The sequence below is a fragment of the Rhinoderma darwinii genome, chromosome 10, assembly GCF_050947455.1.
Source record: "Rhinoderma darwinii isolate aRhiDar2 chromosome 10, aRhiDar2.hap1, whole genome shotgun sequence".
Classification (NCBI taxonomy): Eukaryota; Metazoa; Chordata; class Amphibia; order Anura; family Rhinodermatidae; genus Rhinoderma; species Rhinoderma darwinii.
In genome coordinates, this window is record NC_134696.1 from 81693129 (window position 1) to 81706507 (window position 13379).

The 13379-nt window shown below is 40.1% G+C and overlaps 1 protein-coding gene across 2 annotated transcripts in view; it reads left to right on the plus strand.

The window, feature by feature from the left end:
* GRIK4 (glutamate ionotropic receptor kainate type subunit 4) overlaps positions 1–13379 on the plus strand; it is a 289366-nt gene that overhangs the window by 241613 nt on the left and 34374 nt on the right. The window contains exons 12-13 of one of the 2 annotated variants that reach the window (XM_075840105.1): positions 2639–2842; positions 12326–12439. In XM_075840105.1, the coding sequence (XP_075696220.1) occupies positions 2639–2842; positions 12326–12439 (318 nt within the window). Of the gene's footprint in view, positions 1–2627; positions 2843–12325; positions 12440–13379 lie in introns of those variants that run through there. The other variant, XM_075840106.1, reaches the window with a different exon arrangement.

The following is a 13379-nucleotide window of genomic DNA, read 5'->3' on the forward strand; positions in this document are numbered from 1 at the left end:
CATCCACCCCCCGAGGCCTTGTCATTAGCCATTCTACGCACCGCCTTCTGCAATTTCTCCAAGGAGAAGGGGCCCTCGAGTGAGTCTCTATCCTCCTGGCTCAAGGATGGCAGAGAAACGGCACCAAATAATCATCTTGCGAAGTATAAATTAATCTAGATGCATATAATTGTGAATAAAACTGTTGGAATACAGATAATTGGATGTCTGTGTAACAAGCCCTTCCCCCTCAGCTCTAATCCGGAGAACAAAGATGCCCCTTTCTGTGTCTGGACCAATCTAGCCAAGAGTTTGCCAGTCATAATACTGCTGCTTTATAAATATACGTCTATTATCAGCCAGTTCAAGCATGTGAGATCACAGATGACTTTAGAACTCCTTTCAATCACGTAATGATTCAGGAAAATTATCTAGGATGATGAGTCTCCGTTTTATTAACCCTGGTGCATAAAGCCTCATCCATCTGTTTAGATTTGTTCTTTTCAATCGTAATTTCTATTATGAACGTTCCTTTCAGAAACTCCTTTATAGCATCCCAGATCACATCCAAGGGAGTGGTATTAGAATTGAATTGAGAATTCTGTAAATTGAGTACTGACAACCCCTCTTCTAATGAGCTTTAACCAGAACAGATTAAGCTTCTCCCCTAAGGATTATCTCTGCAGCCCCGTCCCAATTTAAGGTAAAGGTACATCGGGATGTGATATGAGATTGACCGTGGCAAATATCCTACCACATCTATATATATATATATGTCATGAAATTGCACAAAATTAAATCTATGCGAAAAAGAGTTACACCTTGAGGAAGCGCAAGAATATTGTCTTGTAGTCGACTACGTTGCCCTCCAAACATCTACTAGCCCTAACTCAAACAGCAATTTTCCAAAAGTGGTAATTGTGTTACCTGCGAATCCCCCATCACCTGGGAATATATCAAGTGTCTTTTCAAGAAAGTTATTCCCCATGGGAAGTCAAGGTGCATCTGGCAAAGTATTTAGATATTCCAGCACTTTCTTTAAACGAACACTCGAGTATATGGGCAGAATATACAGCACTACCATAATACACTTAAAATGGTATATAGTGCAGTAAATCTCCCCTCCTCACCTTTAAATAAATTATGACATGTTCGTTTGAATGAGTAGACCCACTCCTCGTTGAATGATAACAATGCCCGATCTAAGCCCTGTGAAGAGCCTTAACAGAGTTTTGTGTCATTCTGAGTTTCTTGCAACCCTATAATTGCTGGAGAGTGTTTTTTAAGAAAATCGTAAATAGCATAACGTTTAGTAGCCTGCCTCATACCTCGAATGTTCCAGGAGACAAAGTTCACCTACCCCACCATAAAGAAGTAATCTGCAAAGGCTTCCTTCAGCAGGAAAAACAGACCTGCTGGCCCACAAGCAATACACAGAAGCACAAAAGTTATAGTGTAAACGTACCAACCTTCCAACACCAACCCCAAGGAATACTCTCCCCCAAACATAGTAACCTGTAGTCCTCCCCTCCGAAAAACCGAGCAATAACTAGCTTTGAAATAAGAGTCCATATCATATGAATCATCATCCGCTATATCCTCATACTTTCATAATACAATCGCCCCACAATTACCATGTAGCAAGAGCCCCTGCAACTTTCATTACGAATATGATATACATCCCTTGCTAGTATATCAGAATAGACACAAAGTCCTACAGTTTGAACAAACTCTCCACCTTCAGCTTCCCCAGGACCCCGCAGTTGGCTCTCCTGGGCATCCAATTACCCAAGTTATCTCTCGGCATGGCAAAGAAGGATATTGACCCCAAAGCCATCACTTGAAATTTAGCCGGGTAAATCATGGAGTATTGCACGTTCAAGGCAGGATGCCACCTTTCTATATCCATAAACTGCGATCTCTTCAGCTGCACTTCCACTGAGCAATCCGGGGGAAATGCTATCCTTACTACAATGATGGGGATATCATGCTTTTTCATGGCTTTGGGGAGGATCAAATCATGATCTTTATTATATAATATCTTGGTAAGCACAGGGCTCTCTGGCCTACCGGCGGACCTGGTTCAGTTGTATCTCTACAAGCCCACTCAATAGCAAACAAGGGAGGCAATACATCTCTCCAAAACGTTTCCAACAGCAATGCTTCAAAATAAACATCCGGGTTTATCCCCTCCACACTTTCTGGCACCTCCACCAGCCTGACATTGTGTCTCTCCTCTGTCTTTCTCTCACTCTTCTCCTGCTCTCCCTCCACTCTCCATAGACTTCTTTGGGCATCTGTAACCTGATCCCTCAGTGAGTTGATAAGTGGAGAAAGAAGCATTTTTCTCTAATAAGATCTATTACAAAGTTTCTCGTATTCGCTGCTACTTTTGATTTTTCTAGAGGTTTTTTTTTAATAGATCGTGCCCATTTAAGTAATCTGGTAAAAACCTACAAATTTACCTCTACAATACTTTTATTTGTGTTTTAACTTCCAGGGCAGAGCACCTGTGTTAACTCTACCCTGTGCTGTAATTGTAGCTTTCCATATTCTTATTCATGAATGATTGCTGAAAATCAAATGTTCTAAACAAAGTAAAAATTATTCAAACAGAACCATGAACTGATTACAATAACCAAAACCAGTTATTTTACAGGAAAATCCATATTTGATGCTAAAGTCAAACCATCAAGAACTTGAGGGTAATGACCGGTATGAAGGATTTTGTGTGGACATGCTACAGGAACTATCGAAGAGCTTGCATTTTAATTATAAGATCCGCCTGGTAGCTGATGGACTTTATGGTGTTACAGAGTTGAATGGCACTTGGAATGGAATGGTGGGAGAACTTATATCAAGGGTAAGAACAAAAAAAAGAGTACAAGTAGCAATTTGGCAATTTCATAAGAAGTAGTCGATAATGGTAGCTGGTAACACCAGCCATATTAGCTTTCATGCTCTTTTTTTTCTGTCACCTGGTCACCCAGAGGTTCATACTCATCCATGTGAAATGACATGCATAATTTAATCTACAGTGCATTCGGAAAGTCCTCAGACCCTTTCATTTATTTCACATTTTGTTATGTTAAGGCCTTGTGATAAAATAATAAAAAAATGCAAGTTTTTCCCCATCATTCTGCACTCAATACCCCATAATGACGAATTGAAAAGAAAACAGAGTTTTAGAAATTTTTGCACATTTATTAAAAAGTAAAAACTAAAATTTTGCATGGGCATAAGTATTCAGACCCTTTGCTATGACACTTGAAATTTAGCTCTGGGAGCCTCTTATTTCTCTAGATCATCTTTTAAATGTTTCTACACCATGATTGCAGTCCATTTGTGGTAAATTCATTTGATTGGACATGATTTGGAAAGGCACACCCCTGTCTATATAAGGTCTAACAGCTGACAATGCATATCAGAGCAAAAACCAAGCCATGAGGAGGGAAGAACTGCCTGCAGAACTCAGAGACAGGATTCTGTTGAGAAACAGACCTAGAGAAGGGTACAACAAAAATTTCTTCTGCACTAAAAGTTCCCAAGAGCACAGTGTCCTACATAAGGAAGAAAACCAGGACTCTTCCTAGAGCTGGCCGAACCACCAAACTAAGTAATCGGGGGAGCAGGCCCTAGTAAGAGAAGTGACTAAAAACCCAATGGTCACTCTGGCTGAGCTCCAAAGATCCTGTGTGCAGATGAGAGAAACTTCCAGAAGGTAAACCATCACTGCAACATTCCACCAATCCGGGCTTTATGGCAGAGTGGCCAGAGAGAAGCTTCTCCTCAGTAAAAGACACATGAAAGCCTGCCTGGAGTTTTCAAAAAAGCACCATAAGGACTCTCCTCAGACTGTTAAAAACAAAATTCTGTGATCTGATGAAACCAAGATTGAACTTTTTGGCCTCAATTCTAAGCGTCATGTCTGGAGGAAACTAGGCACTGCTCATCACCTGCACAATACCATCCGTACAATGAAGCATGGTGGTTGCAGCATCATTCTGTTGGGGTGTTTTTCAGCAGCTGGGACAGGGAGACTTGTCAATAAATTAGCAAAGATTACTAACCTTTTGTTTTCACTTTGTCATTATGGGGTATTATGTGCAGAATGATGGGAAAAAAAACTAGAACTTTTTGTTATTTCAGCATGTGAAAAAATTGAAAGGGTCTGAAAACTTCCCTAATGCATTGTATGCCTGTAGAGTGTGAAACACTAGTATTAGACAACCATTGCCATACTTTAATCCTACAGCGGTTATAAGAATCGCTATCACGATCGCAGGATCTAAGACGCTAGAAAGAGGGGGCACACCCCTCTGACATCTCATCGGCACCCCCTGTGACGCGAATGCGGGGTGCAGATGGTTGACATGGCAGTCCAGGGGCCTAATGAAGGCCACCAGGAATGCCTTTCTTCATCTCCTGTTAAGCCCTGCCTCTGGGAGGACTTAACAGGAGCCTGTAAAACGGACAATATACTGCAATACATTAGTATTGCAGTGTATAGTACCAGCGCACAAATGAACCGTGCAAAAAAAAAAAAAAAGTTGAAAGTTTTTAGTAGTGTAAAAAAAATGGGTATTGCCGCTTTCGTAAAAGTCTGAATTATTACAATATAACATTATTTAACCCGCACGGTGAACGTCGTAAAAAAAAAGAAATTAAACCGCCAGAATCGCTTTATTTTGGGCACTTCATATCCCACAAAAAAAATAAATAAAGTGATCAAAAAGTCTGATGTACCGCAAAATGGTACCAATAGAAGCTCGCCCCGCTAAAAATAAGCCCTCATACGGCTCAATTGACGCAAAAAGTTATGGCTCTCAGAATATGGAGACAAAACACAAATTTTCTTCTTTGTAAAACGAAAAAAAAATATATAAATTTGGTATCGCCGTAATTGTATTGACCGGTGGAATAAATTTAACATCACATTTTTGCCGTACGGTGAAAACCATAAAAACGAAACCCCTCAAAATATTCAGGAATCACTGCTTTTTTCCTATTCCACCCCACAAAGGATTTATTTCCAGTTTCCCTATAAACGGTGCCATCAAAAACTCAACTCATTCCACAAAAAACAACCCCTCACATGGCTTTATCGACGAAAAAATAAAAATGTAATGACTTTTGAAAGGAAGGTGGGGAGGAAAAAATGAAACCGAAAATCCCAAAAAATGGCTGTGACGGGAAGAGGATAAGACAAGAAGTGCTAGAAATATCATGGACAGCCAGGGACATAACTGTATTAAAAAAAATGTAACATCCATGGATTTTGAACGAAGAAATTGACCAGTTTAATCGCTTCCCTTAAAGAGGCTCTGTCACCAGATTTTGCAACCCCTATCTGCTATTGCAGCAGATCGGCGCTGCAATGTAGATTACAGTAACGGTTTTATTTTTAAAAAACGAGCATTTTTGGCCAAGTTATGACCATTTTTGTATTTATGCAAATGAGGCTTGCAAAAGTCCAAGTGGGTGTGTTTAAAAGTAAAAGTCCAAGTGGGCGTGTATTATGTGCGTACATCGGGGCGTTTTTAATACTTTTACTAGCTGGGCGTTCTGACGAGAAGTATCATCCACTTCTCTTCAGAACGCCCAGCTTCTGACAGATCACGCTGTGACGTCACTTCCCCAGGTCCTGCATCGTGTCAGACGAGCGAGGACACATCGGCACCAGAGGCTACAGTTGATTCTGCAGCAGCATCAGCGTTTGCAGTTTAAGTAGCTACATCGACTTACCTGCAAATGCCGATGCTGCTGCAGAATCAACTGTAGCCTCTGGTGCCGATGTGTCCTCGCTCGTCTGACACGATGCAGGACCTGTGAGTGACGTCACAGCGTGATCTGGCAGAAGCTGGGCGTTCTGAAGAGAAGTGGATGATACTTCTCGTCAGAACGCCCAGCTAGTAAAAGTAGTAAACACGCCCCGATGTACGCACATAATACACGCCCAGTTGGACTTTTACTTTTAAACACACCCACTTGGACTTTTGCAAGCCTCATTTGCATAACTACAAAAATGGTCATAACTTGGCCAAAAATGCTCGTTTTTTTAAAATAAAAACGTTACTGTAATCTACATTGCAGCGCCTATCTGCTGCAATAGCAGATAGGGGTTGCAAAATCTGGTGACAGAGCCTCTTTAAGTACATACCCCAAAAAATTGTATTCCCATCTCTGGAGATATACAACTTTTTGTTTACTTCAGGATTCCATTATCTCATTTTCTAGACCTAAATTTCTAGTTGTTGTTGTTGTTTGCATTACTAATGTCATAATGATGAGCTTTTTGAATGTGTAATGGTTTATTATATCGCATTTTAAATATTCCTTTAAAGAAAAAAAATCCAAGTGACAAAAACATGGGAAACTTTTGAAATTGAAGCCATCCCAGCGATCAGCTAATTGATTCAAATCAGAAAGCCAAAATCAATTCCATTAACAGCTTAAATGCTGGTCAATGCTGGTGTAATACATGGCAGGCTGGGATGCCAGAGCTTCTCTTTGTTAGCGACTGTCTGCTCTGGCAAATAATGAGGGTGGTCCTGAGTTGGCAACCTTCCTCTATGATGTTCATATGCCCTGATAGGGCATATGTAAATGGCTTGTCTTCAATTCAATACATGAAGGTAAATTTACTACTGTGTCTGCGTCTAGAATGTGTCAGAAAATGCGCTAAAATTGGGACTCATTTTGGGGCATTTCATTTTAAAGAGAAGCTTTCACCAGCCCATACATGTGCAGCTGATTGCACCATGTAATAGGCAGGGCTGCACAAATCCTGGGGCACTTTAAAAACATTTTCTATCCTCCTCTGTTATTTGGATATTGGTGCCGTTATATTTGGCGCCGATATTCAAATAACCCCCTGAACTCTCAATGAGGCGTGTAATTGTCAAGGGGGCTTGTTACTATCTCTGTGACACTGTCCAATCAGCTATGGACAGTGTCACAGCAAGAGCTGGAGAGAGGTGCACGCTTTCACGCTTCAGCTCTTGGCAGACGAGGAAAGCTGAGGAGTGACAGCGTGCATGCGCAAGCGCGCCCAGCTCTGATGCCGCAGCTGACGATACTCCCGCCACCACGGAACAGAAGAAGAATTCACATTAGTCTCCTCATCTGTTCAGTGGTGGGGGGCACACGCACATGCTCTCCCTCTCCAGCTTTTGCTGTAGCACTGTCTGTAGCGACAGTGTCACAGCGATATTAACATGCCCACTTGCCAACTACACGCCCCATTGACAGTTAAGGTGGTTATTTAAATATCGGGCGCCAAATATAACGGCACCGATATCTAAATAACGGAAGAGGATAGGAAAAAAAATTAAAGTGCCCCAGGATTTTTGCAGCCCTGCCGTTTAATTGTTGCTCCCAGCTGCACATGTATGGGCAGGTGAAATGTTCTCTTTAAACTAATTTAAGAACAGATGTTTGCGCCTTACTAGGCACGTTTAAAAAGTGTCTAGAAAATGGGTGTGGCTTAGCCAGAAGGGGCATGGCATAAAATGCACCAAAATATACCAAATGAAAAATAAGTCAACCAAATGTTGGTATAAGGAAGATAAGTGTCTAGCAAGATGCGCCAAATTTATTAAACAGCGAGCACCACAGTGATAAAAAAAAGTTTATAGCAAATTGGCCCCATTGTATCATACGTGGATTTTCCATTCCAGACCATTCCTGATTTTCAATGCATGGCAAAAAAAATAAAGAAGGGAAACTTATGGGTAGAATGACCAATTTTTTCAATGGATTTGGAGTCCCAAAAAGCAAAACTTCCTGCTTCTTTTAGGAAACAGATCGAATTGACATAAATTTAGGTCTCCGTGTCAGTCCATTAGTAAACAATAAAAGATGATCTATAAATGCAAACATAGCCAAAACGTAACATTTTTAGAATACTGTATATTTTTTCCCAGCATCACTAAGATTCTTGATTGAATGTTGATCCTGTCTGATTGCCACTTGAAATTAGAAGGGACATTTTTCCTTTTAGGGCAGATTAGTTAATGGCTTATGGGAATTTTTATTTTTTACATTTCCCTGTATCAGTAGGGGTAAAACAAGGTTCTATAGTTTACCCATATCGCTTCCATTTCTTCTATCCCTTGATGGACATATGTTGGTTTTTTTCTGAGATAATACAAACTTTAGTTGTTATGTGCACAGCAAATGCTTTTCCATGTATGCAGATTGAAACAGCGAAGTTACATTATAACATTCCCAAAGTGACACTTCTAATACAAAAATAAAAGGGTGACTTGTCCTAGGCTCTCCACATATCTAGCAGCTTTTAGTAATGCTTAGTGCTTCGTAGAAGAACTTGCTGCATGCTACAAGTCTACATAAACCTAAAGAGATTACCGTATTGTGTGTGGAGAACCAGACAGAATCCCAGTTTCATTCCTTAGGGCTTATTCAGACGAACGTTGAATACGTCTGTGTGACGGCAGTTAAAACAACGGCCGTCACACGGATGCATGTATTTCAATGGGGCCGTTCACACGTCCGTTGTTTCAAGGGTGAAGGGTCCGTTAAAAAAATAGAACATGTCCTATTTTCTTCAGTTTTCACGGATCCCTCCATAGACTCAAGTCTATGGGGATCCGTGAAAACGGGGCTCACACGGGGGAAAAGGCGGACATGAAAAACTGACGTTTTTCACGTCCAAGTTTGCCACGTTCATCTGAATAAGCCCTTACCTGTGAGTCTGTGCAATACATATAATGTTGTTATTGTGGCTCACTAGAACATTACTCTAAAAGCAGCAGGGGTTGACTGCCGTAAATCAATGTATCACAGTAAGCATCATGGAAGAGTATTTCCAGTATAAAACAAGCCATACTAGCAGTCAAAAGGTAATAGGATTTGCCTTTATGAACATTGATTTGTAGCTCACTTTCCTTTTTAATTAACTTTGCTTCTTTTTAAAAATATTGAGATATACAGTGAAGGAAATAAGTATTTGATCCCTTGCTGATTTTGTAAGTTTGCCCACTGTCAAAGACATGAACAGTCTAGAATTTTTAGGCTAGGTTAATTTTGCCAGTGAGAGATAGATTATATTTAAAAAAAAACAGAAAATCACATTGTCACAATTATATATATTTATTTGCATTGTGCACAGAGAAATAAGTATTTGATCCCTTTGGCAAACAAGACTTAATACTTGGTGGCAAAACCCTTGTTGGCAAGCACAGCAGTCAGACGTTTTTTGTAGTTGATGATGAGGTTTGCACACATGTTAGATGGAATTTTGGCCCACTCCTCTTTGCAGATCATCTGTAAATCATTAAGATTTCGAGGCTGTCGCTTGGCAACTCGGATCTTCAGCTCCCTCCATAAGTTTTCGATGGGATTAAGGTCTGGAGACTGGCTAGGCCACTCCATGACCTTAATGTGCTTCTTTTTGAGCCACTCCTTTGTTGCCTTGGGTGTATGTTTCGGGTCATTGTCGTGCTGGAAGACCCAGCCACGAGCCATTTTTAATGTCCTGGTGGAGGGAAGGAGGTTGTCACTCATGATTTGACGGTACATGGCTCCATCCATTCTCTCATTGATGCGGTGAAGTAGTCCTGTGCCCTTAGCAGAGAAACACCCCCAAAACATAATGTTTCCACCTCCATGCTTGACAGTGGGGACGGTGTTCTTTGGGTCATAGGCAGTATTTCTCTTCCTCCAAACACGGCGAGTTGAGTTAATACCAAAGAGCTCAATTTTAGTCTCATCTGAGCACAGCACCTTCGCCCAATTACTCTCAGAATCATCCAGATGTTCATTTGCAAACTTCAGACGGGCCTGTACATGTGCCTTCTTGAGCAGGGGGACCTTGCGGGCACTGCAGGATTTTAATCCATTACGGCGTAATGTGTTACCAATGGTTCTCTTGGTGACTGTGGTCCCAGCTGCCTTGAGATCATTAACAAGTTCCCCCCGTGTAGTTTTCGGCTGAGCTCTCACCTTCCACAGGATCAAGGATACCCCACGAGGTGAGATTTTGCATGGAGCCCCAGATCGATGTCGATTGACAGTCATTTTGTATGTCTTCCATTTTCTTACTATTGCACCAACAGTTGTCTCCTTCTCACCCAGCGTCTTACTTATGGTTTTGTAGCCCATTCCAGCCTTGTGCAGGTCTATGATCTTGTCCCTGACATCCTTAGAAGGCTCTTTGGTCTTGCCCATGTTGTAGAGGTTAGAGTCAGACTGATTAATTGAGTCTGTGGACAGGAGTCTTTTATACAGGTGACCATTTAAGACAACTGTCTTTAATGCAGGCACCAAGTTGATTTGGAGCGTGTAACTGGTCTGGAGGAGGCTGAACTCTTAATGGTTGGTAGGGGATCAAATACTTATTTCTCTGTGCACAATGCAAATAAATATATATAATTTTGACTATGTGATTTTCTTTTTTTTTTTTTTTTTTATATATATACAATCTATCTCTCACTGGTAAAATTAACCTAGCCTAAAAATTCTAGACTGTTCATGTCTTTGACAGTGGGCAAACTTACAAAATCAGCAAGGGATCAAATGCTTATTTCCTTCACTGTATGGTATCTATACCCATGTATATATAATGGAATATATATATATATATATATATATATATATATATATATATATATATATATAAAATTAAGTAATTAATGTAAACTTTGTGAATAATAACACAAACAATTACATTATATTATAGATTTGCAAAAGTGGTCGATTATTGGCTTATACTAGTCTTGAATGAAAAGCTCTTTCAGTTATCATAGTGCAGTTTTTTTTCTAGTCAACTTAGGCAAAAATCATAGAGAGAAATTTTTTTTATGGATAAATGGAAAACCTAAAATGAATTACTAAGTTTATACAGACTGTGCAGTGACTTACACAGAACAGAAGGAGCCTCACAGTAGAAATCCAAACGGGCGTCTATTGGTGCTGATGCAATCCATCAGTGCGGTATTAAGGCCTCCTTTCCTCCTAATTTGTTTGCCAATGTTGCTATGATCGCAGGGAGCGGGTGACTTGTGCAGGTGCACACAGCCCACAGTTATTGTGAAGAAAGGAAGCCAAGCTGGGACCACTTTGTTTTTATGGGACTCATAGAAGCTGCATGGGCTGCCTCTATGGTATTATATAGCCCTTGGGACTGTCCGTGAATATATGGATGGTTGGTAACACTGGTGTAGCATCAGTGTTAGGGTATGTTCACACTCACTATTTAGGGATGTAATTCAGGCGTTCTACGCCTGGAATTACGGCCGAAAATACTGCTTGAAAGCGTCTGCAAACATCTGCCCATTCATTTGAATGGGTTTTACGATGTACTGTGCAGACGGTCATTTTTTTTACGCCCGCGTCAAAGAAGTGCATGTCACTTCTTGGGACGTAATTGGAGCCGTTTTCCATTGACTCTATGGAAAAACGGCTCCAATTACGTCCGTAATGGACGCTGCGAAAAACGCCTGCACATGCCATTACGTCTGAATTTCAGGAGCTGTTTTCTCCTGAAAACAGCACCGTAATTTCAGCCGTAACGGACGTGCACGTGTGAACATACCCTCACAATTCAAATGCTATACACAACAATCATTTCTTTCTACTACAATTACTGGGTTAGAACTTTTTGTAGGTCTATACTGAACTTCAATCAAAGATCTAGGGTGCAGTGCACCCTTGGTGGCCCCCAAATACCTGGCCTAAAAAGCAAAAATCTATAGGTTGCGAATTTTCATTACAAACAGGCTAGTTAATTGCATAGCTATTTATATTTCATTCCCTAAGGCTTCGTTCACATCTACGTCAGGGTCCCGTTCTGATGTTCCATCTGAGCTTTCCGTCAGAACGGGACCCTGGCTGAAACAAACGGAAACAATAGGTTTCGGTTTATATCACCATTGATTTCAGTGGTGATGGATCCGGTGCCAATGGTTTTGACGGAAGCAATACTGTAGTCGACTACGCTGTTCATTCCGTCAAAATGACAGAACCCTTGCACAACTGAGACAAATTGAAACCATTGGCACCGGTTTCCGTTTGTTTCAGTCAGGGCTTCTTTCTGACAGAAAGCTCAGACGGAACGTCAGAATAGAGCCCTGACACAGATGTGAACGAAGCCTTAGACATTTCTTCCTCTGTGTGTAAAGATATATAAATTGTAGCTGCTATTGTATGATATATTGTTCAAAGTGACAAGGATACTTCACAAGAAGTGGTTTATCTGAGCTGTATAGGAAAATCATGCCATGTGTTTGTTACATATGTTTTATTATAACATTAATTTAATATTATATGTACTATAAAATGTATCTGTATGATATCTATACTATTTATCTATCGATCTATCTAGAAAGCAGATCTGGCTGTTGCTGGACTCACAATCACAGCAGAAAGAGAAAAGGTGATCGACTTCTCGAAACCATTCATGACATTAGGAATCAGCATTCTGTATCGTGGTCATATGGTAAGGTTCTTTCTTTTCTTTCTTTTCTTTTTTTCTTTCTTTTCTTTCTTCCTTTTTTTTCTTCTATTTTTTCTTCTTTTTCTTTCTTTCTTCTTTTTTTCTTTCTTCTATTTTTTCTTATTTTTCTTTTTTCTTTCTTTTCTTTCTTTTTTCTTTCATTCTTTCCCAATAAAATCTGTAGGCACAGTAAATGGTTACCCAGGATTATGGTGGATCTCTAAAACCTATTTTGTTTGGCAGCATTGATGTCCGACAATTGTCATTTAGATACCGTAAGGCCTAGTTCACACTTTGCATAAAGATTACCTTATTAAATCTTCACAATCTTCACAATTTGTGTTTTTTTTTTTGGTCAAAAACACAAGTAAAAAGGAATATAATCAGAAAGGAAATCCCGAGGCCATGTACACACGGGGCAGTTTGGTGCAGTTTGTATGTCCATTTTTTTTATTTTATTTTAAAACCAGAATCCTTAAGTGTTAAAAATCTGTTTGTTTTGTATTCACTCTTGGTTTGGCTCAAAGAGATTACATTCTGCTTTGTGTGAATCTGGCCTTATGCAGCTTATCTTTCCATTTGGATCTGTTCCCAGTTTTGAAAAAAATAAAATAAAAAATACATTTGAAAAGTGTGAATTGGATCTGCAATGTATTTCCACAAGCACTAATATTCACCTTAATTGGGTTTTCCCACTTCTGAGACCTCCACCTGTCCTCTGAGCCATGTAAACCAAGGTCAAGTTATGGAAACAGCCAAGCAGGCAACTGCCAAGTAATGTCCCGATTTTGTAGCACTAGCAAAATCAATTTGTGACTACTGCACATGAAGAATATCCTATTGAATGATGGAAAACCATGATATTCATGTCCTCATGTTTACTTCACTCTGAGCAAGTTTAGGCGTTAAGAAGATATGTCTTTTGACCAACAGCTATCTTATG